This window comes from Cuculus canorus, chromosome 1 (assembly GCF_017976375.1).
Source record: "Cuculus canorus isolate bCucCan1 chromosome 1, bCucCan1.pri, whole genome shotgun sequence".
In the NCBI taxonomy this organism is placed as follows: Eukaryota; Metazoa; Chordata; class Aves; order Cuculiformes; family Cuculidae; genus Cuculus; species Cuculus canorus.
Genome location: NC_071401.1, coordinates 115,036,163 through 115,063,810, shown reverse-complemented (window position 1 = coordinate 115,063,810; position 27,648 = coordinate 115,036,163). Strand labels below are relative to the sequence as shown.

Here is a 27,648-nt window from a genome sequence, read left to right as displayed (position 1 = left end):
AAAAAAAAAAATCAATATTCATAACACCATGCTTATTATGTGGATTCTATCATGTAAACTCCAAAGATATACTTTTCACTTCCTAAGTAATAAGGACACAAACCTTATTACTGCATAACCCTATTCTGGTGAGCGGCTTGACTTTTTTGACATGCCCTCTTCTTCCCCCCATCTGAAAAAAAAGTCAAACTAGCATTTATCAGTTTAATTAGTAACACACTTGACATTTCCTACTTTAATTTCTTTACATGAGCAGTTTCTGGCAGAAAGGGAGCAAACCACATTTATTTACCCTTTCCCTACAACGAGGAGACTTAAATAGAAATGAACCCACATTCGCAAATTTACTTTGACACTCAAAAGCCTTAACCCATTAGAATGAAGTCAAACTTTATGGTTAGTAAGGTTCTTTCCCAATAGAGTTTGCAAAACTAAGAAAACACATCTTCTCAGCAATTCTGATAACACTTTTTTTGTGACCGCTTAAGCAATAACTACATTTATGCAAAAAAAAAAGCAACAAAACTGCATGTATTTTGCAAAAAGCTGGAAGCAATCTCTATAATTCATCTCACTTATGAGAATACATAAAACACGGAAAATACAGCAATTACTTTTTTTTTTAATTTCCTTGGTCTTCACAGAGACCAGAACAATGTCTACCAGTTTTACGTGTGGGTAAGTTATTAAAAAATGTATTTCAGGAATAGGTTAAAATTCACACAATTCATCTGATGTAGTATAACTGCAATGAAATGTAGAAGGCTGTACGTACATCAACTGAACAGATTCATGAAGACATAGCTATTACACAAATGTAAAAACAAAGAACCTTGGTATTTTAAAATCTAGCCATTACAAATCAGATATAAATAAAGGCAGTAATGCTACAGAAAAAGATATATTAGATCACCCAAAACTTTGGTTGTTCTATGAAAATGCAGATTCTAATGAAATAATTCTGCCAACTGCTAAAAGATACATAATTCACATCACATGTAAACTAAGAACAGCGTTCTGCCACTCAAAAATGTGCACCAAATTCTAATACTAGTCTTTCATATGAAAGCACAGCTTTTTTAAAAAGAAACAAAGTTACCAGAGTAGTTAAACTATGAACAATATATGAAATCCTGTTGGCGTACAGAAGAAAATGAGAATGCTGACAATAGCCCATATACACCAGCTAGGACTCTCCAAAAAGTGCAGATCTTTTTTAAAGAATGAAAGGAAGTGTTGCAAAATTAAGAAAGTATTATCTACTATTTAAGAAATATTTGTACATTTATTTATTTCATTTTAGCATGCTTTCCCTAATTGATGCTATTTTCTGAAAAGACATTCAGATGTGGTATCCTGTCCTATATGCTCAAATTAGTTCTCCTTATAATTAGAAACACCTCCAGGTATTTACTACATGAAGCACTTGCATCAATACACCGATAAACACAGCTATCAATGTAATATGTTCTAATTGATAAAATCCATTTTATTTTCACATTTGTACCTTAGACAGAAGGAAGCAACAATACACAAATAATGGTATTCAGACAGAATTAACAAGGTTAAACTCTAAAAACATCTAACCTACGAAGCACGCTACTTGCCAGACAGCCAACAGAAGAATATACAGACAAAAAAAAGTTGACAGAGACTCCTATTTTGCTTTATGTTCCCCTATCTATATTTAGGAAGATTAGTAACCAACAAGAGTTGCATTCAGTTCCCAATAGAGATGATAAAAGTTCTGCTAAGGCCATCAGAACAGCTATTTGTTATACAGTAGCTCAGCTTTTTTAGATCAAGCTTCCACGATTACTACTTTTTCTTCTCAACTGTTAAACTACTTTAATATTCTTTTTTTAAGCCAGGTGGTGAGCCGGCTTCAAGTTTAAAAATCTTCACATATATTCATACACATGTATGAAATATTAAAACCTTAAGAGAGCCCTATAAAGTGAGGTTCACTGTGTCTGCATTTAACTTGCCACCACTTAAACTGTGAATCATTGCAATCATATTGGAGTGTTTGTTCAGTTCTTCCTTCTGTAGTTTTATAAGTGTTTCTTTTTCTCCCAAGCGTCCTTCCAACTGGGATTTTTGTACTTCCAGGGAAGATGCCTGCAGAAACAAACAAAATGTTATGATTTCTTCCATTGCCAACTGAAAACCATACAGGTTTCAGGGGGAGCTACGTGAATTGGTGGTGAATTTAAGCAAGTAATTAAAAAGCACAGTTTTAAAATTACAAGCCTGTTTCAGAAATATCTTTCTCAGCTGTACATTCAGTGCACATGAATGATTATAGCTACTGCCACACTTCAAAACGTTAGATTCCATGGGAAAGCACCAACCCTCATGTTGTCATTGTCCTCTCTAAGCAGAAATGTTCACAGTTAAGCCATTCACGTTTTGTTTCAAGCTCCACACTGGTAAATATTTACTGAGAACAAGGGAAATATTTGCTATATACTGGATAATAGTGCCTGGAGAGATTAGACTTTGCTTCCAGGAAATGGAAATAGAGCAAATACTTTACCAGACTGCACACTCCAACACTGCGGATTAGTTTGCATGCAAAATGAATCTCTGTCTTCTGACTTTACAAGGAAGGACATACAGACTGCACTGAAGCTTTTGGGATTTTCTTTTGGTTTTTAAACAACTCCCAGTTAACTTGGTATAGCCAAAGTGGCCTCTGTTTTGAAAAAAGACACTACTTTTCTTAGAGATAAAAATAGTTATTTTATTATAATCTCAAAGATCAAAATCGGGTGCATTTTGGTGCCTACGTACGTAGTGTATGTACCTTAATTCATGAGGCAAGAAAGGGGAAAAGAATAAGCCAATCCACATTTTACAGTGGTCAAAACTCCTGAAGAGAAGTGTGTTAAATCCTCTTATTTAATATTGCACTACAGTTGTTTTTTTTTCCCCAAAGTTACGCACTTACACGCCACACCTCATACAGCCTCATTAGAGCCTGACCTCTTTTCTCTCAAATGCAAGTGCTGCTACTCAAAACTGAAAACCCGAATTTGCTTGTCTCCTAGAGAGCATTCTAGTTTCTTTAGCCATCTTAACATTGAAATACTGATTTACCAACTCTGCCATTTATAAAGATATCTAAAATTACAGTCTCTAGAATGCAGTTGTAAATAATTCCTTACCTTGATACTCAGTTCTTTCCTTGCTTGTTCTGTTTTACTTAATTCCTTTCTAAGAATATCAATTGTTTGTTCCATATCTGTTTTTTCTTTCTGCTGACCTTTCAGTTTTTCTTCCAGAACTTTTATTTTCTGTTGCAAAGCTTAAGAAAAGGAACACATCAAGATCAAGATGGGCTGCCAAACTTAGAGAAGAGATACTGCATTGCCTGGGAAACAAGTATTTTTTAAGACTCAACATGGCTACTAATAATTGCATTACTGAGCAGTGCCACCTACTGGTACGTTTTAGTGGTTGCTTCCAATCATTTGCAGAACAGCTAAGTTAAACTTAGTAATTTGCACTTCCTACAGGAAAAAGTCTTAATGGATATGCTGTAAAAAGATCCAGAAGGGACATATGATGCCGTGCAGAGATTCAGTGAAGTCCATACAGTTTTGGAAACCTTGTTTATATATCCTTTAAAAAAAATAAAAATCTATATTTGTTACATTTGACTGTTAAATTACATATCCCTGCTTAACCAAGATTTACAAGTTACTTAGTAAGACATAGCTGCATATCTAGAGCACATAACATTTAGTTAATCCAGTCAGTTCTCTAGGTTCAGTGACCTTTAGGAAAGTGACTTACTTGCTATTTTGCCATCTTTCTCCTGTAGCTGTTGCTGCAATTCTTTTCTCTGATTTTCAGTTTCTATCAACTGTGCTGCAGTCCTAAAATTGCAGAGAAAAAAATTTCAATTATCAAAGTGAAATACACCATACTTTCTTTGTCCCAAGAAGCTAGAATGATCTCTGTATCATTTTCAATTGCTGTCAGGAGCTTCAAATCAACAAACCTATGAATTTGCAGTATGTGAGTACAGTCAGATTTTATTTCTTTCCCACCCCCATGAAACACTCATTTCCCTTCTCTGATCATGCACATATGGCAGAAACTACTACAAAGGTTCATACCTGGAACTTAAACACTAGAAACTGTTGCTTTTTATTATAGCCAGAAAGCATTCAAAATATCATGATAGAACCAAAATTGTCATTCAACTGAAGTTGAATTCACTGCCATTAGTGATGGAGGATGCTGGGGTTTTAGCTCTTAGTATGCTCCTGAATTGACAATGCCATTAGTAAAACCTGTTTTGGGCATTATCCATGCAAACACATCTATGCATAAAGATTTTCCAGTATCATTCTGAATTTCTTTCAGATATTCACACAACACTTGGAGAAAAAAAATATTTTGTAAGTTATCACCCTGGCCCATATATAGGTCTGCTGTAGCCCTCGCCAGTTATGATGGTATTTATTCCACCATCATTTCATATATAGGTACTGTCATTCATTGGTATTATAGCTGTAGCCCGAGCACTTCATACTCCGTGAAGCTAATATTTTTCCATTACTAGCTAGGCTAATTTCTAAGGCATATTCTTTCTGCCTCTTGCTTTGTGCAGATGGCATCTACTGTCACTCTTGTTTACTTGTTTATCCACTTAGTATCTACCAGTTTCTAAGCTGCAGCCTCTAGCAAGATATAGGGGGAGTGTATTTCCATTGTCTCCATTTCATTTGTGGGAGTTGAAGAATATCTATATAACTGCTGCGCCCCTCAGCCTGCGTTTAAAAAGGGGGAGCTTTTTTTAATCAGAATATCTTCCCAATTACACTAAATTGCATATTGCACCAGTGAAATTAAGTCTTCAAATGTATTCAGCAGTTAACTAATGTGTCTGTATGAAAATTTTTCCATTTCAATCAGAACTCAAGGCAGTGATTTGGACTGCTCTGATTACTGACAAGGCAAGAGCCTGGAAGGATAAAGTGAACTTTGCAAGTAAATCCAAGAATAGCATTTTATTTCTAAACCGAATGCAAGGCCTGCCTATGAGCATATTTTAAAGACATCTGCAAAAATAATTCTTCAATAAAGTTTCTCAAAGAGGAACTTTACTCCTGTAGTTACATTGATGAAAGTTTCATCAGACCTCTATTTTAAGTCATCAAAAAGGGCAAAAAAAAATAATTAGTCCTCAAGAAGGCTTCAATAATGTTAGTTTTACGGTTGAGGAATGAAGTTTTATACCACAGACAGAATACCAGTCATCACTATTTCTAATATAATTTTTAAATGTATTAGTTTAGTAGGGTTGGGTTTTTTTCTAATCCGATAACATTACAGAGAAATCTTGCTGTCTAAAAGGGAATGTGTGAAAGCCTTTGGCTGATAACAGCATTTAAAAATTCAACAACAACCAAAAAGAACCCTCCTCTGTCCTCCAAATGCACCCAAGAATTGGGTTGTCTTCATTACTCTTTAATTCCTATGGTCACTGAAGCAGTGGGTATTCCTTCCTGCCCCCAACAAATACATAAGAAAACAAACCACCAATGTCACTACTACGAATATTCAGCTGAAATACACATATAAAGCAACTCTGAAGCATCTTTTGTGAAGCATCTTTGGCTTCCTGTAGCTACACTTCTCAGATGTTACTTAAACACAATTGAAAAACTGAAAAAAAGCACAATTGAAAATTGAGACTTAAGTGCTATTTAGTTTTACTCTTTATCTTTAACTTGCTTTAAAAAGACTGAATTGAATTTACCTGTCATTCTGTTGCTTGAGAGATTCATTTAACTTCTTCATTGTTTCCATCTCCTTATTTAGTGAATTGCATGTAATCTGTAGATCTTGATATTGTCTTTCGGTTGTTTCATACCTACAGATTAATTAAGGGGTTAAAGTTGAAGAGTACAAGTGCTTTAGAAGAGCTTTTATTTTAATAGCTTGTCAAATAAAAATACTTGACATGTGCAATCCCACTCAAGCTAAAATGAGGTGTTTTGCAGGGGTAGGGGGAGACTGAGGGTTCTTTTTTTGTGGTAGTTTGTTGTTTGTTTGGGTGCTTTGTTCTTAATGAACATATTTTGAAGAAGAAAAAAACCCCAAACCAAGCTTCAGTGGACCCCTTACATATCCTTTATTATTAAGGATCAGAAAGCAACCTCCCTCCAGTAGAAAACTCTTGGAAACTAACAAAACATATACATGCCTTTAGAAATCTGACATACACAAACTGTTACAAATTAGCTACTTGCAATCATCTTTTCAGGGACCCTTTGAGTCAGTCCATGACCTCTAGTTGTCAAACATTGAATATACTGAAGACAAAGCAGTGTGCAATTAGTACAAGTTTATGAGGCAGATCTGATGCTCTAAGCAAATGTTTTCCTACTTTCCTACTGAAAATTCTCTCCCCTGATGTCAGTTATCTGATTGATTATAAGGAACAGTATGTTTAAATTGTGCAGACTGTTTAGAAAGCAAGGTTGTGCTTTAAAAACACACTGAAAGGATCAGAAAGCTATTTTGTTCCTACTTTGGACAGTTTACAACTATTATAGACTAGATGGAGGCTATTTTTTATTTCACATGAAATAGTCAAATACATGGTCACAGACTGTATGGCTGCATACAATTCAAGCCAAAAATGAGGCAGTTCCACAGTGACCGTACTAGATACTTATTCAAGAAAACCCATAATGGACAAAAAGTTTTATACCATTTTTCCACACTCAATCATTTCCTTATTGGAAGCAGTATGCCTTCAAAATTGTCTAATATAATGCCTGCTTCCATTATAAAGCAAGAAACTGGTTCTCAGTATTATCAGCTTCCTTGTCTTGCTGACACCTAGTGATGAGATCAACTCATGCAAGTTAAAAAGTCAAAGCTCTTTTAAGCCTTTATTCTTCCAAAGCATTCTCTATTTTCCTAAGTAGTTTCAGTCTTTAAGTGCTTTCTGTGTCTCATGTCCTTTTAAAGCTTAAGCTCCTAAAGAAATAATGCTTATAAGTATTTTGGAGCACACACTATGCCTCCTTTCTCCCTACTTTTACCTAATATCAGTCAAAGTTGCTACAGAAGGGATCAAAGATGCAAGCTCCCACCACATGCATACGTACTGGCTGCTTCTCCAGACTATTTATAGCACAACATCAAAACAGCATATCAGATCAAAGAAAAAAGTTAAGACCTATAATATTAACAGAAACTAAGGATTGTTAGTTCTGTTTCTTAGATAACAAGCTCTCTTTTATACTGAGTCCATGCCACTTACTGAACGGGACCTATAACATCTAAAACTTTAGTTCTTACTCTATCATTTTAACTTCTTGAATGATTTAAGTTAACCTCATCAACAAGCATATAGAAGAAGGGGGGGAGGGAGGAGAATTTTTCCCTTAAAAACATCAGGTAGCATGTAATGTTGCCCTTCTAATGTGCTTAGCCCAGTAAAGGGTTTCATTACTATTTGAACACAAAGTATTTGCTTAGAGATCTTACATGCCTTACCTCTGAAGAAGATCAACAGAGGATTTTTTCAGTATTTCATGTTCTTCAGCAACTGTTTGTAATTTCCTGTTGTGTTGGAAGAGCTGCTCAATATCAGTGTGTGCTCTTTCAGATTCTACCTGCTGAGCTTTCAGCAAATCATTAAGTTCTTCATTTTTTCGTTCCGCTTCCTTCAACATTGCGGCAAGCGTTCGTGCCTGAGAGGAAAGACACCCCCCAACAAAAAAAACCCAAACCCAATCCTACAATTACAAGGAATTCTGTTTCACAAATCATTTTGTAACAGGCATATTTGAAATCATAGATCTCAAATGTCGAAATCAATGCATTCACTCTAAATCCCTTTGGCTCCCTTTATAAACAGTATGCGGGGGAGGGAAGAAAAAAAGTAAATGGTACATCTTAGTTATGGATTTAGTAATCTGCAGCCCAATCTTTATTATAACCTTTAAAAAACAGAAATTATACTGAGTTTTCAATGCACACCTCAAATACATATCCAACAAAAGCAAGCTTTATTTGAAAGTCTGCCTTTGTCAGATCATTAAAAGGAACAGGAAACAGTTCTTTAACTACAAGCAAATTCTATATAGAATTCTAGTAAATTGCTTTATTCATTTTCAAGACTACTACCATTAAACTAACACTACTGGTTAACAAATGATTATCAGTATACAGTAGGTTAATTTTGTTGACTTCCTATAAAGGAAAGGACATAAAAGAAAACTGCAAAGGAAAACAGGATGATTATGATAAAAATCACAACTGCTCCAACTTGCAAGCATAGGTCACAGCTAAGCATTACGAAGTTTCCATACACGCAACCATTGCTAAAGCTACCCAGCCAATTATGCCTTAGACCTATCCCAGATTCCCCGAAGGAAGGTCTTGCTACTTGCCTCGGCCTCAGCCTGGGCTCTCTGACGTCGGTACTGAGCCATCAGCTTATCAGCCTGAGCAAGAGCTACTGCCTTTGCTTCCAAAAGGTCTTGCAGCCTAGTTTCTTTAGACTGTACAAAGGAAGAACATTGTCGTTAACATTTTCTGAATGTCACAGGACAGCAATGTGCCCATACACATTAGGTTGTACTCACTGCTAATGCCGTCAGTTTCTGCTCGTAGACATCCATTATGTCAGATATCCTCATATCAGTGACAGGCTCCTTCATCTGTGGAAATTTTTCCAATTACTGCATTATTACATTATTACTGTAAATCTGCATTTACTTAGACAGGTAAAATATGCCTAAAGAGCTCAATAGTTCTGTGAGCTCTGGATCTGCCCACTATCTTTTTAAGTTCTTATTATTATATGAGAGATTGTCTGCTCAAAGGCATCTGCCTGACTCTTGCAGAAAGTTTGTAAATAATTGAACTATTTAGGCTTAATAGGATTCATCTGGGTAGGACTATCAGTCCAACAGTATGAAAAGATAGCATCACCACTCTAAAGCAGTTCCCCTTGGTCTAATCTTTGCTTGAGAATTAGCAATCACATCACAGGACACCCAAAACAATTTGCCCTAATATTAACAGCACAAAATGCATGTGGTAAAAAATTCTTGTTCATCCACCAAGGCCTTCTCAAACAAATAGATAACCAGAAAAGGCCCAGGAAAGTTGTTCTGAAAGGATGCTATCCAGAATAGAATTTACTGTGTTAATACAGTTAATAAAATTTACTGTGACGTACTAGAGAAAATTTATTTACCAGATATGGCACAAGTTCTAAGTGTTTAGTTGCAGAGACCACCAAGCTGAGTAGCGCAGCTGACTTGCCTGAGGGACGGGCTGCCATCCAGAGGGCCCTGAACAAGCTCGAGAAGTGGGACTGTGTGAATCTCATGAGTTTCAAAAGGCCAAGTGCAAGGTCCCGCACCTGGATGCTGGGGGGTGAAGGGATTGAGAGCAACCCTGCAGAGAGGGACTTGGGGGTGCTGGTGGATGAAAAACTGGGTGAAAGCTGGCAATGTGTGCTCACAGCCCAGGCAGCCTATTGTGTCCTGGGCTGCATCAAAAGGCCTGTGATCAGCAGGTTGAGAGAGATGATTCTCTCCCTCTACTCTGCTCTTGTGAGACGACACCTGAAGTACTGTGTCCAGCTCTGGCGTCCTCAGTACAACGTCCATCTCTCTTCTTTTAGATATTACTACTATAAGAAAAGCTTTGGCAAGTTCCTTTCACTCTCTCTGCACAGTAATACTATTAGAAGTGTTTTCTCACTTAAGATTTTACATAACATATGGAACGCACACAGAGATGAAGTAGTGGATATTTCAAGTGAGTGTGCATATTGATTTTTAAAGGAAAGTTCTGCCAATTAGCAAGTCTAAGAAAAGAGTCACTGAACAATTCATCAACAACATTCTCCCCTCAAAAACTGAGGTAGCTTTACAATCTGTCACATGACTGGAAGCCACAGCATTAGTGCTGTTTGGCACCTATGGCTGCTTTGACTTACCTTAACATATGAACAGCAGCACACCTAGACTCTCATGTGCAGTCCTGAAAAGGATGATCCATGGGAGCATCCAGTGGCAGAATACAAAGTAAGCCAATGAAGACTCACTTGACCTTTTTCACTATTATTGCAGCAACTGACTGGAACTGGTAGCTTGTTGAGTTTCATTCTTATCATTTACAACAAAGAGAGGAGGGTTACAAAGCCAAGGCTGGAGGCAATGCAACTAGTACAGATACCAAGCCATTACTGGGCACTTTCTGTTCATTTTTCCCAGTTTGCATATCATTCTTTTAAGCCAAAAGAAAACAGCAGCAGCAATCCATCACTCAGTCTAAAGCAGCTACAAAGCAACTAACTTGCTTTGAATAGAAAAGAGAAAGAGGAAATACATTCAGTATCAGACAGTATACTGCAAAAACTTCCTTCTAAAGTAATAACAGCACCTTTCCAAGAAGGCCACAAAAACTGAACTGCAAATGCTGGAGTGTCAGCCTCAGGCAAGAAAACGAAACTGTTCATATGCCCATCTAAGCATACAAGAGATGCATAATACTCTTACATAGCAGCATATTCTATTTTATCACAGAATATTTCTTAGAAAGCAGAGGGAGGAGGCTTCTTGTATGCATCCCAGCAAATCTAGGGAGTTGTGACTATATCTGACACTTGCTGCCACATTTGACAGCTAGAAGAGCGTGGGCACTAGAGTAACAGATCTCAGCAAGTAGCCCAGCTTCTGAGGTAGCTTAAAGAATCATCATTGAATTCTGCTCAGGAGCTCAGTAAAGGAGCACATTCTAAACGGGTATTCTAAACTGAACATGTGCTATAGTCTCAAACTTGCATATTAATTTCCACCATGCACCTCCCAGTAAAAAAGTGTCAAATATTATATTTAACAATGGTATATAAATTCCACCAACCTGTAGTCCAGAATGAAGTTTTTGTATTAGTTCCTGAATATTTGAAGTTGTAGATTCACCACTTGAAGGACGTAATGCAGAACACCTCACCGAAGTAACATTGGTCATGGGTGACTGCATTTGGATTCTTTTTGATGCGTGCTTTGTTTCTTGTTGTCTGTAAGCATTATTTGCTGCAATGCTTTCACCAAGCCTGTATAAACATAAAGGCTATTAATGAAATAAACACCTTTGCAAGGATTGAAGATGAGAAAAATTTCATAACCTGTTTAATTTCTCTTTCATTGATAATAAGACTACTGGGAGCAATCATATTTCTGTTATCACACAGCGTTAAGATATAGCATCAGACACACGCCCAAACTGTCCAGATACAGAAAGTGTGAAAAATAGAAAGCCCATCATGCTTAGCCTTTAGACACAAATACAGTATCTCATCAGAAAGGGCATGGTGTTCAGCAGTTCTTAAACAGAACAGATTAGATGATCTCTCTTACTAGCTTCAGAAACAGGTTGTTTCACATGTCATTATTCAGCTTAACTAGGTCATTGTTGATAAGTAGGAAGACTGAGAAGGTATTTAGTAATAATTTTATTAGGTATAAATATAAGACAATTGAATCACGAAAAGGCAGAATGCTACCAATAAAACCCATTTTTTCCTTGTCTGTGATGCTATTTTACAATACTGTGTTGAATAGAGCATATTTCATTTTCTAAGATTTAACCAAAATTTAACTATGCAGTTAAAAGGTCAATTAGTTAAAATTTGTACAAGCATGAGAACAGAAAAGCTCAGACCTAAATAATTACAGTACCTGCATTCCAGCATCAGTTTGTAACTTGTGGTTACTTTCAAGGCAGCTACTAATGACATATTCCAAACCATAGAACGAGAAGTCAAAAGAGCTGATTTTTGACGCAGAAAAAAAATCTTTTCTTCTCAACAAATCTCTCAATTACTACATTATCCCAACCATGTCAAGTGCTGTCTCAATTGCTTCCGAAGTGAGCAGAGCCTATTTTTAAGTTGCATTTATAGATATGTTTGTCAGTGTACAACTGCAGGCATATTGAATTGTACAGATCCTTCATTCTTCCAGCCAGAGCATTTGTTGCCAGCTGTTATAAAAATCTTTCCTATATCCACAAAATCATGCAATTGTAGAATAGTTGAGATTGAAAGTGACCTCTAAAGATAATCTAGTTCAACTATCCTACTGTAAGCAGGTTGCCCATGAGTCCACCCAGTAGTTTTGACTATCTCAAAGGATGAAAACTCCACAACTTCTCTGGACAGCCTTTTCTAGTGTTAGATTCCCCTTACAATAAAAGTTGTTTTCCTTATATTTAAAGAAAATAAAATAGGGATTTTTTTCCTTATATTTCAAGCTTGCGCTTACCTCTTGTTTTGTCATTGGAAACCACTGAGAAGGCCCTGGCTCTATTTTCTTTGTTTCTTTTCATCAGACATTTATACACTTTGATAAGATCTCCCTCAAATCTTCTCAAAACTAAGCAACGCCAGGTCTCTCAGTCTCACTGTGTATGACATGCTCGTGCCTTAAATGTCTTCATGGCCCTCCACTAAATTTAGTCTAATGTGTCTGTCTGCCCAGACCTAGACACACCACTACAGACATGGTCTCACCAGTGCTAGGCAGAGAATGATCACCTCCTTCAGCCTGCCAGCAATATCCTTCCTAATGCAGTCCGGGGTACTACTGATCACCTTCGCCAATCTTGAATACAGAAACTATATTTGCTTTATTCTGGTTCATAGAATTGTAGAATCGTTAGGTTGGAAAAGACCTTAGAGATCATCAATTCCAACCATACCTGTCTACTACTAAATGATGCACCCAAGCGCCTCATCTACCCACCTTTTAAACACCTCCAGGGATGGTGACTCTACCACCTCCCTGGGCAGCCTCTGCCAGTGCTTGATAACCCTTTCTGTGAAGAAATTTTTCCTAATGCCCAATCTAAACTTTCCCTGATGCAGCTTGAGGCCATTCCCTCTTGTCTTGTATCCTCCTTATCTCTAATACTCACTGCCTGTTGAGCTCTCACAGCTCCTTCAGTTGGCACCACAAAGTCACAAAAACTGCACACCTGCAAGCTGGAAGACTAGGTTGGAAGGTAGGCCTAGCCTTACTAAGAGGTCCCAAGCACTCCCTGAAGCCTCAGGCCTCGGAAGCTGCATACCTATTCTGAAACTCTATTTGGGTTTCAAAATTCACTTTGTATCAATTTTGATGTTTTTTTACAGATATTCTTCTACTCAAACAAGATGCCCTATGCTCACTCCCCCCACTCCCACTTCTCTCCTTAAGTCTACAGCTAACAAAATATATTGATATTTTTATATATAGTACTACTTGGGAATCATATAAACAGCAATGATATTTTCAGAATGAACACAGTTGTAGACTCTTGGTACTTTGTTCTTATAATTGGTTTTGGGTTATGTTAGAAAACAAAGTGTAGATCCCCTAGGGTGTGCTAAGAGTTCTTGTTTAGTTTTGTTTGTTTTATAAAATTACACTGCATGCCATTGTCTTCACAAGCTTTCTGAAGAACAACCAGAAAACCCACAATGAGGCAAATTATCATGGTCTGGTTAGGTCATCTTCCTTTACTTTTTCCCCCATATAAGCAGTAATTCAATCATTGTTCCAAGATAAGCTTGTTACGTTAGAAATCTTTCCCTTGAGGAGAGCAGCTCAAATGCCAAAAATGCCAATTCTGGAAGTCCTTTCAAACAATTCCCATTTTTGCTAATAAAAGACTGCCAACAAACAGGGAAGATGTTTCAGAGTGGTTTTCTAGGTTGCAAAGACTGTGATACAATTGAAGATCAGTATTTCCTGGTTTATTACATCTACAGAGGCAAGGATTCCATGAGATAGAGTTTCTCAACATTCCGTCCCCTCCCCCCCTGTTTAGACCACCTTAACCACCACCCGAACTGCCATCTGCCTGTGCCTTATCCTATTCTGTTCTTTCCAGGAAGTTACCGCAAAAGGGTAAGCAAAGCTGTAGGAGCTGAAGAGTGACGTGTGACAAACATTAGGAGAAATCTGACAGAACATTAGACATACGCCAAGTAGAAAGTTTCAAGAACAGACTTCAGACAAACAAACCCTGATGGACAGAAGTCAGTCACTACTATACTCTCTAGGATCTGAGATAAATTGAATACCATCAACACTTGAACTACCTCCTCTGGTTTCTAAGATTACAACTGTCTCTTAACTGCAGATGAAGAAACAAGACAGTTTTTCTAATGTTTCTGTCTCTGATGAACTGAAAGTAATATGCCAAGAAACAGGAATATCACTAAGCCCATAAAAATGTCAAATCCTACCAGACTATCTCAAAAATAAACTTACACTATGGCAGGAAAATCTGGTAAATGTGCAGCCTCAAACAGTATTCCAAGTCCTGCTTGAACTTGCTCTCTACGGTCTGATGTTAAAGCAAATGTCATAGGAGTAATCAAGCGTTGATCCTAAAAAAAGAAATTACTTTGGTCAAAACAAGATATAACAGTCAACTACAAAAAAACCCACACAGACATCATAGTACCAAGGCTACCTTCTTAAAGATTGCCCTTCTGAACCTGAAGCCAGTGGAAGAGAAGCAATTTTAAAAACAGTTAACACTTCAGAGTATCTAGAAACTTGTTTTCTCATTAATGCCAATGCAACAAGTAAAGAGACTACTTGATTCCTTCAAGTTTTTCGCTGTTTGATTTCTACCAAAAAAAGTCACAAGCTTACGTCTTACAAGGATTTCCTGAGGACTAATATAAGCATGGAAAACATCCAGAATCAAAACTACTATAGTACAATGACTTCCATTCACAGATATATTTTATAAGACATTTTAAAATCATACCTGTAAAATTTTGTAGAAGCTGACCTCCATACCAGGCACGTCCTGCTTCAGTCTGCTCATAAGATCAAGTGTTTTCAAAATAATATCAGCAGCAAGTTTGCTTTTAAACACACAAATAGAAAAGCAGAGTGAGAAAAAAATAGGCAGAGCAAGATTTGTCAAATCAGCACTGATACATAAATTTGGTCAATTTAAAGAAGTGAATAAATATCTTCACAAAAGAATTAATACGTCTAGCAAGGCAACAATGCCAACACCAAGAGAGATCACAGAGTTCCTTGGTCATGATGCTGAGCTACTCCAGCATGTCAAGGATGGCAACAGTGAAGACCAAAAAAACAATTTCAAGTTGAAAGTGAGGAGGATTTAATCGTAGGTCCAGTTATATGTCACTGTTTTTTTGGCCATATAATCCTTAGTTACATCTACAGTGAGGTTAATGACACTGAGCTGAAGGAATATATATTCAATTTTCAGTGCAATAATTCCCTGCCCCTCCCATACAGGCACATGATGATTTTGAACTCTGGTTGCATAAAATCAAAATGAAAAACTGGGTGCCATGAGCAGTTCTAGTAAGCTTCACTTGAATAAGTTTGAATTACTGCATGAGGTTTGAGGTCATTGTTCCACATAAGTGCATCTCCAGCTTATGCTGAAAACAATATCTTGATGTTTACACTAATGTTTACTTATTGAACTGACCAGCAACTTTAATTCCTATTGCCAAAAGAATACAAAGTTTGGTTTAAAAACAGTATTGATTTACATGTATTTAAATGGTATTTTTAATTACAATATATTTTCCATTTGAACAACATCACAACTGTCATACAAGTCTTGCTAAGTTAGATTTTAGATAAATTTCTGTGCTCACCACATTTTGGAGTCCACTACTGTTATCCCGAAACCAGTATCAATCCCACTACAGACAAACTGGTGTTCTATTAGAGATGTGCAATGGCTGGCAGTCAGTACCTTCGAGGCATGCATTTTCAGTTTGTCATCTCTACAGAGCAGTAGACCGAGTTAAGAATAAACTTAATATACCTATGCTTAGGTACTGATATAAAAAGGCAACATTTTCTATTCATAAAGGACATAAAAGTCAGTGTATCAAAGCACAAGAGCTTCCAAAAATGCTTTTAAAACCCAACTACATAAACCACTTTAGTCAAGTAAGCACCACATTTCAATTAAAACACAGACTTACTTCCAAAGAGATGTTTAAGGGAAACCACAATAAAACGAGTGGCATAAAGAAAAATTATTAACAAAAGGCAGTGAACAATTGGTCCCCAATACAAGAACTAGTTCTCTAGGAATGAATTAGCAAAGAGACTTCTTCACAGAACTAAGCTTAAATGCAGGACTATGTCCTGCATTCACATCCTGGTTGAGGAGTAATAACTTGATTGCCAATAGGCACATAAAAAGGATATTTGTCAGGACATTAATAGCTTTGACCATTCTTTCACACTTTTTCTTCACTAATAGCTCATCCACAATCTGTTCTGGCATCTGAAGATGATCAAGAAGAACAGGCAGCAAAAGATCCACAAAGTGTTCAGCCGAGGCGCTGTTCCCAGTATTAATAACGTCCTGTGATAAACACACTTCATGTCAATATTTAAAACTACAGAACAAGAAAGCCAAGCCTACTCTAACACTTCCTCCAAAAACCTGTCTTCCAACTTTCCCAGCCTCTGCCATTTGCGGTTTAAGACTGCAGATCAGTATCATACCGGAGGAGGAAGTTTAACAAGACAGACCAGAAACAGAATAAACTTCCTTGTTTCTACAAGTCCTAGAAAGCAATTCTGACAGCTTTTCCTCTACCTCATGACTTCATGAAGTACTGCATCTTCCACCTAAGTGTCAATGCAGAAATATGTATTTAAAATAGAAGTTGGTTTACAAAGTATGGAATTCTAGAAAAGGAAGAATCTTATTTTCAGGTATATTTGTATGTGCTATTTTTCAAGTAAAATGCTAATAGTTGTTTAAAAATCAATTAAAAACACAACTGCTAAGATGATGTTTAAACTCAGTTAAACTCGGTACCTCAAAAATCTCTTTGAATAGTTGCAATGCTAGAACTGAACAGTCTTCAGAGCCTTCCAGGGGTTGGTTTGACAAGTGCACCAATGCAACAGAAGGTTCAAAATTCTTTGAGCAAGTCACAAATCTGGTATTTCCAGAGACTGGCAAGCCAGATGGTTCCAGTATTGCCTGCCGCAGGGTATGACGCAGTTGTATCACAGAACAGAAGGCAAGCAGCAGTTCTAAGATCTGTGTGAAGTGAATGAGAGTTCAAATGCTTTTAAGTCAAGTACTTATACCTAAATTGCAAGTCCCATTACACGAGTCTTAAGAGATACCGAAGTTCTACGCAACTACTTTTAGCACTTCGAAGTCCTCTGAAGAATAGTTTTCCTTCCTTAAAGCCAAGCCAGCAGCAGAAACACAGTTCATCGGACTGGCGAAGGCTTGGTGACAGTACTCAGTGTATTGCTATCCCTTCTTTTTTAAAAAGCAGGACTGCTGGCTAGCGATCTAATAAGCAGTAGAAATGTGTATACACTCAGAATGAAGAAAGCTATGGAAGAGAAAATATTCTGAGACATCAATGGATGCACGAGTGCATAGTCAAAGAGCTCCTTGCCAAAGTCTTTCTAAATAACACCAATAAACAACAACAATAAAATCACAGACAAAAATATTAGCATTTATCATTTGTTACAATGTGAAACGCATTAATAAAAAAAGTTTAAGATTAATTTCACAGATGTATTTAGCCCAAATATTTTCATAACATTTCCTATTTTAGCCTTTAGAAACCAATAGACAATGTTTCATTTACATAAGGTGTTAGGGAGACAGCTAAATGCAAGTTAACTGCTTAGCCAAATGTGGCATTGATTTGTTCAGCTACTATGGAAGAACTTATCCCTAAGTCTTTTGGCTCCTTGATCATCAGTTCGAAGTCTGAGTAGCATTAAATAAAGTTTTAGCCAATGAAATAGGGTACACACCGCATTTCTGGTGGATCCCAAAATTTCTTATAAGCTGAAGGTGATAATGCTGGCTTTTTTCCTTTATGTCTGTTACCTGAAAGCAAACCTACATAACCTCAAAAAAAAAGCCTGCCATTACAAATTCAACCTGATAGCCTTTGAACAACTCAAAAATATAAACTTGGTGATTACCATAGGTCACTTAAGACTCTTGAAGTCAGTGTATTTCATTATCAACCCTTGTACACAACTACGGAATTGGAACTAGATTAGGAGTTGTACGCTCTTAGCCTTAAACTGAAAAGGTATAAATACCTTAGACGATGAATTGGGATCCCGTCCATGAAGAAGATCTAATACTTGACCAAGGCATGAGGTAAAGTGCTGGTATCTACAGCACACGCAGAGGAGAAAGAAAAAAAAAAAATTAGAATTTCAGAGACATTTATACAGAGCGAAGAACACAAGTACCCTATTCTCCTCCTTAACCCCAAACACTTCAAGTGCAGTTTTGATAATGTAATTTTTACTTAACATAGATTAAGCTTTAAAAATTTTCTAAGAATGAAAGCAAACTCCTTAACATAAGCCAAGATGTCTGAGCTACTTTTACTGCTTGACTTAGATCGAAACTCAGCAACTAAATTCTGCTAGCTGAATTTGCAGAACAAACTAGTCAAGCCCTCCACAGACCTACTCTGTGATGCCCTCCAGCAAAATTACTACAACTGCAACCACACTATTCCCCCTCTTGGTAATATAGGCCAGTAAAAGGCAAAATATAATCAACTGGTAATATTCATAAAGCATCTAGGGATTTTTTTTCTGAAGTTTGGTTCAGAATACAAATAGCATTGGAACTGCACGAGAACTTAGGAAAAATATTCTGTAGTTTTAGGAAGTAAAGCCATACCTGGTAAGGTAATCTGCAATTTTGGGATTCTTCAGCAGATCCATGAGTAGATCAACAGAGTATTTTCTTGTTAGAGTACCATCTCCATTTACAACAATATTGAATATTAACTGAAAAGTCTGATGGATATTGCGAGCATGAAAGAGCTGAAAGGAAGAAGAAAGTTATGTATGGGCATATACTTACTTTGCTGGGCATCTTGCTTATTAAAACTCGCTGAAATCAAAATTTTATTTTGTCAGTGTGACTATAAGTTTTATCTACAACTTAAGAATAGAACAGATTTCAAAGTATCACTTACTTTTTCTCCTACTTCTTCATTTAAAGTAAGGCTTGATAATACTGAAAGTGCAAACACAACCATAGTCAAACTACTATGGGCCAGGAAACTTATCAAGGTACGATAGAAACTCTTCACGTTATTCTAAAGCATAAAGGAGAAACACAGGCATTACAAATTTTATTCTGTTCTATAAAATACCAAACTTACAAATCGTACATATTTACAAATAAGCCATACAAATCATGAAGAGTAATACAATAAACATATTAGAACGATAATTGTTCTCTAGGAAATCTATTCCAGTGTTCTACAACATAATGCTGGTGTTGATGTTAATGTTGAACCTGTATAAGGAAAAATAAAAAGCCCCACCACGCACACAATAAGGAATAAATTCCACCATTATTTTAAAGAAAGATGAGAGGTGGTTTTTCTTCAATTCAGGAGAAATAACTACCAACTTCAGAGCATAAACAGGTCAAGGTTACTACTGCTGCACCAAAGTGTGTGTGAAAGACTAACGTAATTCCCCAGACTCAAATAACTCTCTTTCACCCTCCAGCCAGAGAATCATGCCACAAAACCCCAAAACTCTTACCAAAGATTTTATCTGAGCTTGAATAGATAAGTTGTGACGACAGAGGTTTGCCAGGAGTCCTAAACATGGTATTGTTAACTCATCTTCAGTGGATTGACTTCAGTGGAGTCCAGAAATGTAAACAAAGATGTTTTTATTAAAGCATCCAGAATTTAATTACAAGAAATTGTGTGGTTGAAGGCTAATTGTTTTGGGTTTTTTGTTTGATTAGTTTTTTTTAAATAGACACCATTCTGTCAAGCAAAGCAAAATTCAGATTGCAATCCCCATAATGTGGGCAGTTTTTAATGAAGCACATCTGTAAAAATTGTGACAGAGAGAGATCAGTGCTATCAAAGGTCTCCTATTGCAGGTGTTTAATATTCATTAGACCTCTTGCAGGAGCACTTGTACAAAATTCATATTCATCTAACATAAGTCTGCTCCTAATAATAGCCAAGAATTTTCTAATGGCTTTTCTCTTTGCTAGTTCCCTTTTCCTGGGGGTGGCCTAAGAGGTCAATGAATATTCAGTCACCCAAAGTCCCACAATCACTGCTTTTGACAATCTGTAACTACATGATTTTCAAAGAAAAACCTCTGGTAACTCCAGAGCAAAAATGCCACAGTTCACTCTGAAGACCAGGACAGTGCAATATGCCAGTGGCCTTCAGAAACTTAGCTAGATGTTTCCCATAAGAAAAAAAACAACTGAGTACACACTTACACATGGTGCATTAGAAACAAAATCAATTCATCAATATTGGCACCAGCGCAAAAGACTGGAACGTTGTAGGTTAGCCTCTGCAGCAACTGAATACTCTGAGGAAATAAAAAGATATTCACATACATCTTTCCTATTGCATCTCACTGAAGACCATTACAAGCTACAAAAGCTGAAAAACTGAAAGGACAAATAACAAGACACCACAACTCAATTAATTTTGAGACTCTTAATGTTAACATGACAATTACATGAGCTGCTGCAAGCACATTAAGCAATGTCCTGCCACATTGAGGCACTTACTAAAAGCCCAAATACATGAATAAGATTTTATTTTGAAAAGAGGAGTTACCACTTTAGCCCATTCAACTCTCCCTTTTGCCTTGTCAGCATATTCTCCATTCTGCCCTCAAGAAAGCAGCTTCGCCCTATTGAAAGGAGTTTCAACAAAATCCAAAAAGCACTATGCAACCTCTGCAAGTACATTTGTACTTTACGAAGTGCAAGTGCGCACTTTGCAAGTATGTTTACAGGAAAACAAATTTGCTGTAAATACTACCATTAGATCTGTTGGCAGTCAAGCCCTTCATACAGCATGTCCTATGACTTTGGGCTAAGGACATTGGGCTTGTCCAGTTTGGAGAAAAGGAGGCTCAGGGGTGACCTTCATTGGTCTCTGCAGCTTTCTGAGGAGGGGAAGTGAAGAGGGAGGTGCTGATCTCCTCTCCCCAGTGATAGGACACTTGAGAATGGTTCAAAGCTGCGCCATAAGAGGTTTAGATTGGACACTAGGACGTGTTTCTTTACTAAGAGGGTGGTCAAACATTGGAAGAGGCTTCCTGGAGAGGTGGTTGATGCCCCAAGCCTGTCAGTGTTTAAAAGGCATTTGGACAATGCCCTTAACAACACATCTTAACTTGGTCAGCCTTGAAGTGAACAGGCAGTTGGACTAAATGATCATTGTAGGTCACTTCCAAATGAAATAGTCTAGTCTAGTCTAATTGGATCCATTTGGTAACTACAAAAATTTCCCCACTGACTGGCAACTCAGTTGGATCCCTAAGTTTTCTAGGACTCCTAGTGCTTTGAGAAATATGCGAACCAAACAGTTACTGTATGTTTGACTCAATTTTTCACAGATCAAGGGCAACAGAACTGCTAGCAAACTAACTTTCTGCGTGACCACAGGAAGCCAGTGAGTACTTGCTGAAACCTCAGAGCCATATATGAAAAAAACTGTGCATATTTTAAAAGAAACAACGAAAGAAAATTCTGCCCAACAGACTGTGGCACTTGGGTCCAAACAGTAAGCTTCCATTAGCATAGTCCCCTTGCATTCACTAGCAGATAGCAACGACCAGAGGGAAGGAGGCAAACATGCCCTGCAAACCTTCCATAAGAACTGGCAGCCACAGTTTTCCTTTCACTCCTTCACAATTACTTGTCAAAGTATTTTAGACAAAATGATCTCCAGGCTTTTGTTATGAACATTAAGAGAAATAACAAAATATTTCAACTAGAAAATAGCTTTCCAAGCTCTCAAGCAGTGATTTCTTGAAATAATTTCAAAACCAGGTTTTTCTGTTCAGTTGTGTTTTTTTTAATTAACTAGAGCAGATGAGAAGCACAAGAAAGATTAGAGAGAGAATATAAAGAACTCTATGCAGTGTTAAAATCCATACTAGCCTCATACAGCAAATAAAATGAACAGCTTAGATCAACTTTTCTTCAATCCATTATTTCTGATAGAGCTTTTAAAGGGTTATTACATGCATATTGTGTAATGTATATTCTACAACAGAAGCAAAAATGTGATTAAGCATTAGTTATTACTACCTGTAGTAAGACTGGGTCACTAAGGTTGGTAGAATTTCGATGAACCACTCCTGCCAGCACGCTGGTTAGATTGCAGGTATCCTGAAGAGCTTCTCTAGTGTCATTATCTAAAGCTAGAATTTAAGAATTAGTAACAAAATCCCTTATGCAATAGCAAAAGCAGCTGTTGTATTAGCTACCAATCTAAGCAGAAGCCAAAGTCTTTGATCTATTTCTTATGTCTGTTTCCTAAATAACAGCAAACAAATCACAGCTCCTAGCAATTGCATCTCTACCTTACTTTTGAACTTACTGTTAATGGAATTGCTAATCCTTTCCCTAAGATGCTTAGACATTGAAGGAACAGCCTACCTCCCAAGTACAAAGTTTTAGTTCTGTTTCAGATCTTGGATCCTATACTTAACAGGCTTTACAGCTTAAAATCAATGATCTCAGTTTCTTGCTTCACACTATGGGTGGGCAAATGGACTAAAACCGATACCTGGGTAGGGTTACCTAGTAATAATTAAATACAAAATGCCAATTACACTTATGGAGACCTGAAAAAGTTGTAGCAAGCAAGGATGGCAGGTAAGGCAACAGATCAGTCAGAGGAGGACCACAATTCTTAAAGTTTTCCACACCCAATAAGTTGGGAAGAATAGTTAAGAACCCCAGCAACAAACATAATTTTACAGTAATGATTAAAATAAACAACAAACCTAAAAGGAGGCTTGAAGAGGTGCAAAACTCCAAGAGCCAGAGAGGATAAACAAGGGGTCATCATAAAGGACTCAAGTCTCAAATAACCATCTACTCATGCACAATGAAAACCTAAGCAGTGAAGAGATAATTTTATCCTGTATGTGTAACCTACATACATAGGTAATCCCTGTATAATGAAGTCCCACTTTTGTGAAGTGGAAAAAAATAAAGTGGAAGTGGAAATAAATCCATCCCAAGAAACAAATAAAGAGGCAGTAGAACCTATTTCCTAACTGGGAAACTTGAAGCAAGCAGGCCCAGGCCATTGGAGAACCCAAACTACCACCCAGGAAGCACTCCAATGAGAGAACTTAACTGAGGTGACGACAAGTGTTGATGTAAAGTGGCTTCTTCCTACCTTTGTATTCCCTAGACAAGTTTCTTCATTAAAAATTGTAGCCTTTTTAAGCTCTAAAAATCAAGGACCCAAAAAGAGAATAATTTCTCACCCTTCTCAGTGAGGAAAAATTCTGACAAGCATGATCATTGTCATCTCACAATGGTAACTTTGTATCAGTTTCTTATGGAAATTTAACATCTTATCTGGCCTTGTATGTACAATCAGGTAGCTCAGCCAAGCACTCTACTACAACGAAAAACACCTCATCTTTCATACCTTAGCTTTTTTCCAAGAAGTTCATCACCTATGCCACAGAATCAGCACCTGTCTTGTATTCCCTCTTCCAGACCCAAGACAAAAAGCTCAGATGCAAACCTTACCTAGCTTTGATAGAAGAGTAACCACAGACAAGGTTAGAGAACGGTTTGTATTAGCGTCCTCAAGGAGTTCTACTAGGCAACTGAGACATTCACTTGGTAGAATCTGGTTTGAAGCAAATAATCGTGTAAGTTTCAGTCCAGAGATAACCTGAAGATGCAAGGGGAAAACAACCTCAATTACTCAACTGAAACAAAGCGTTTAACACAGAAGTCACAGCACAGAGTTATATTAAATACATTTTGCCCTATTTGACAAACCAAGAGTATACACTCTAACATTACTAACAGGACATTTGTGTTCATGTCAGCTAAAACAAAAAGCTTTGAAAAATATTCTAGTTTACATTTCTGTGTACATGTTCCCTTTACTTTTGGAAATTTTACATTGTGACCTTTTTTAATGCATTGGGGCTTCTTCTGCTTGTTGACAGCATTCATAGTACAAGTGTATTTTTAATCTCATAGCTGTAGCAGAGCAACACTTCATATTTCTTCAGATATTGAGCAGAATTAAATAGACGGTTATTCTTCCTACATATATTTTAGCATCAATAAAGTTAGGACTTGCTTATTTTGAAAGAACAACCAAATGGATTACTCAATGCAAAGATTTAGTAATCAGCCCTCAACTCAGCCCAATAGCCTGTTTTCTAAAGATGTGGACAGGAACCTGAAGGTGCCACTCTGCAGGAAGGATAGTCAGCCAGTAATAGCAGTGCTGCTTTGGGAGGACTCTGTGTTTGAGCTGAAAAAATGGAATCTGAGTACAGAGAAGTCCATATAAGAAGATGCTGAAAACGATACACCTGCACATCAGCAGAGCTAGGCACAAGTTATACTTGTATAGTGCAGCATAATGTTGGTTTTGCATATCCCCTGTATACTTCTTTACTTCTTTTAATGGATACAGAGAAAGTTAAGCTGAATACTAAATCTTAAATTACTGTGTCAGCAAAAAATCCCATAACCTATATTTGAGAAAAATACCCTGAAGAATAAGCAATTCATTCAATGTGCCAATATCCCATCATAATAAACATGCCTGCTGCAAGGGCCTTTCCCAGAAGGTTAGGGAGATGGCAGGCCTACTGTGCTGCAGCAAACACCTCTACTTGGTTGTTGCATCAAACTGGCAAACTCCAGATACAAGACCAGTTCATCATTCACATTTTATTTTTTTTGTTGTGAAAATACCATCCTTTTGGGTGAGGATTTAGGATACAGAACAAAAAAAAAGTCCCTCATAAGGCAGAATACATGCCTACGTGCATCATATAAACATACTGCAGACATCTGTAAAAGTAGACAAACGCCAGGTAACATTTTAATAAAGGACATGATACAGAAAATGCTGGCAAATAAACTCTCTAAGACTTGTTCTGGAGTTCTAGAAAGCAAGCACCCTTTAATCAGGCCTGGGAAACATGAGGGAGCAATCTCATCAATCACATGCAGTGAGACAAGACCTGTTTACAAAATATATATACATGCATACATATAATTTTTCCCAGAAATCTTATGCATATTCTTACTGTCCAAGGACTAATTTTAATGTTATTATGAACTTCACAAGAGTCAAATATCTTGTTAATTTTGAGCTGGCTGCAGCTCTGTCTGACTTTTTTGAGATAGGGAAAGGCTACAGAGCTGATTATAGAAAAAGATACATCTGCTCAGCACAGATCATACTTAACACAAGACATAACAGTGTCTGAAAAGATGCTATTTGAAAACACATGCTATAAAAAAAAAACATGCTATCAGAGGCACATTCTGTCTAACTTTCAAAAAATACAGTTACTTGGATGAACTTGAATGACATTAGACTAAATAAAAATGTTCCATATTTTGTAATAGTAACTACTTTTTGTATCAGACACAGCAAAGATCTGGGAATATTGCTACGAACGGAAATGTATCGCCTGTCCGACAGGCATCCTTGGCCACTGGCTCCCCTAGGAATTGCCCACTGGGTGGGTTTACCCATCCACAGCCTATGAGACACAGGGCAAGATGCAGGTGCCTGTGGGCTGCAGTGATATAACAAGTAGTTACTGCTAGAAAAAGTGGAATATATTTGATTTGAGCTAAAGCAGAGTTAAGTTTCATCTACATAGTTGTATTTTTTGAAAGTGAGACAGAACGTCCCTGTGAAGGCACGTTTCCTCTCAAGCAGTAATTTTTTTCCCAGACATTGTTCATTCTTTGGAGATGATAATGTCTTGTGCTCAGTATGGTCTGTGCTGAACAGGTGTGTCTTATTCTGCAACTGCCTCTGTTTGCAGTCTTCCCCCATCTCAAAGGCAAGGCCAGGCAGAGCTGGCCCCAAAGCTCCAAATTAGCAAGAGTTTTGACTGTTGTGAACTTCATAACAACATTAAAATTTATCTTTGGCAAGTAACAGAATATGTGATACAAGAAGTGGTCACCATTACAAAACGTGGACTATTTTGGTTTAAGCTAAAGTAGAGTTGAGGTTCATCTAAGTAATTGTATTTTTTGAAAGTGAGACAGTGTTTCCCTCTGAGAGCATGTTCCCTTTCAAGCAGCGTTTCTCTAGACAGTGCTCGTTCTTCGGAGATGAGAACATCTTGCATTCAATGTGGTCGTGCTGAACAGATGTCTCTTCTTCTGTGATCACCTCTGTTTGCATTTGAGATAGAGAAACATGGTCAGGTGAGGCACAGCTGGCTGCAAAGATCCAAATTAGCAAGAGATTTAACTGTTGTGAAGTTAATAATAACATTACCATCAGTCCTTGGAAAGTAACAGGATACACGTAAGATTTCTAGGGGAATTGGTCTTTCTGCCTGTGAGCTGGCAGTGCCTCCTGTCCCAGCTTCTGTCTCTGCACACGATGGATGGAGATCGCTCCCTCGCGCTGCCCGGTCCTGATAGAGGCTGCTCGCTGCCTAAACCCCCCCGAACGAGCCCTAGAGAGTTTACCTGCCGGCATTTCGGCCGCAGCGGGCAGAGCCGAGAGGGGCGTGGGGGGAGGCCCCAGCCCCGCTCTCACCTCCAGGCTGCGCTGCAGCAGCTCCGCGTTGGGCGGCGTCCTGGCGGCGCGGTACTGCGTAGCTGCTAGGAGCAGCGACTTCATACATCCCGAAGCGTCCATAGCGTCTCAGCTCGCCTTCCTCAACACGGCTCAGCCGCCCCGCGTCTCACAGCGCACTCGTATCTCCCGCCGCCGCCATCTTAGCGCCTGCGCCCACTCAGGGGCAGCGACGGCGCGGGACATGACGGGAGGCGCCGCTGCCGCCATCTTGGTTCAGGGCGGAACGGAGGGAGAGCGCCTCGGCGACACCGAAAATGCCGGGAAATGAGCTCCCTAAGACTCGTTTTGGAGCTTTAGGAAGCGAGCGGCCTTTATCAGGGATGGGTAGCGCGAGGGAGCGATCGCCATCCATCGTGTGCAGCGAGACAAGAGCTGGGACAGGAGGCACTGCCCGCTCGCAGGCAGATGGATAAAGTTTCGGAAAAAGTTTATGCATATTCTGTTACTTTCCAAGGACTGATTTTAATGTTGTTACGAACTTCACAACAGTCACATCCCTTGCTGATCTGGAGCTTTGGAGCCAGCTCTGCCTGCCCTTGCCTTTGATATGGGGAAAGGCTGTAAACAAGTGATTACAGAAGACGCATCTGCTCAGCACAGACCATGCTGAACACCAGTCGTTCTCGTCTCCAAAGAATGAACGGTGTCTGGAAAAACACTTTTGGAAAGAAAACATGCTGTCAGAGAGACTTGCTGTCTGACTTTAAGAAAAAAACAAATGCAATTACTTAGATGAAACTTAACTCTGATTTAGCTTAAATAAAAAATATTTCACTTATTGTAATAACAACTACTTCTTGTATCACATATTCTGTTAGTTTCCAGGGACTGATTTTAATGTTATCATTAATTTCACAACAGTCAAATCTCTTGCTAATTAGGAGCTTTGGAGCCAGCTCTGTCTGAACTTGCATTTGAGATGGGGAAAGGCTGCAAACAGAAGTGATTACAGGAGACAC

General features: G+C 38.0%; 1 protein-coding gene across 2 annotated transcripts; it reads right to left on the bottom strand.

Moving 5' to 3' along the window:
* Positions 1–710: 710 nt before the first annotated feature.
* Positions 711–26,829, bottom strand: CIP2A (cellular inhibitor of PP2A). Of its 2 annotated transcripts, XM_009557150.2 has the most exons (21): positions 26,648–26,829; positions 23,632–23,779; positions 22,168–22,280; positions 20,335–20,429; positions 19,629–19,725; positions 19,049–19,171; positions 18,748–18,893; positions 18,150–18,225; positions 16,882–17,109; positions 16,260–16,419; positions 15,695–15,836; positions 14,818–14,917; positions 14,310–14,428; positions 10,915–11,107; positions 8,622–8,696; positions 8,427–8,537; positions 7,528–7,724; positions 5,777–5,890; positions 3,802–3,884; positions 3,171–3,310; positions 711–2,121 (listed from the first exon to the last, which is right to left on the bottom strand). In XM_009557150.2, exons 1-21 carry the CDS (start codon positions 26,747–26,749, stop codon positions 1,951–1,953), a joined length of 2,733 nt encoding a protein of 910 aa, XP_009555445.1. In that variant the 5' UTR covers positions 26,750–26,829; the 3' UTR covers positions 711–1,950. The 2 variants fall into 2 exon arrangements, with proteins under 2 accessions (XP_009555445.1, XP_053929753.1); XM_054073778.1 differs by lacking the exon at positions 22,168–22,280 and having other exon boundaries at positions 26,578–26,690.
* Positions 26,830–27,648: the final 819 nt, after the last annotated feature.

Bases quoted from the DNA above. Each gene is read 5' to 3' on its own strand.
- CIP2A (XM_009557150.2), bottom strand. From the start codon at position 26,749: ATGGACGCTTCGGGATGTATGAAGTCGCTGCTCCTAGCAGCTACGCAG. The intron at 18,894-19,048 runs GTAAGTGATACT...TCTTCCTTTCAG, and splicing joins ATGAAGAAGTAGGAGAAAAA to CTCTTTCATGCTCGCAATAT. The intron at 15,837-16,259 runs ATATCCTTTTTA...AACTCGGTCTAC, and splicing joins AGCTATTAATGTCCTGACAA to TGCTCTGTAGAGATGACAAA.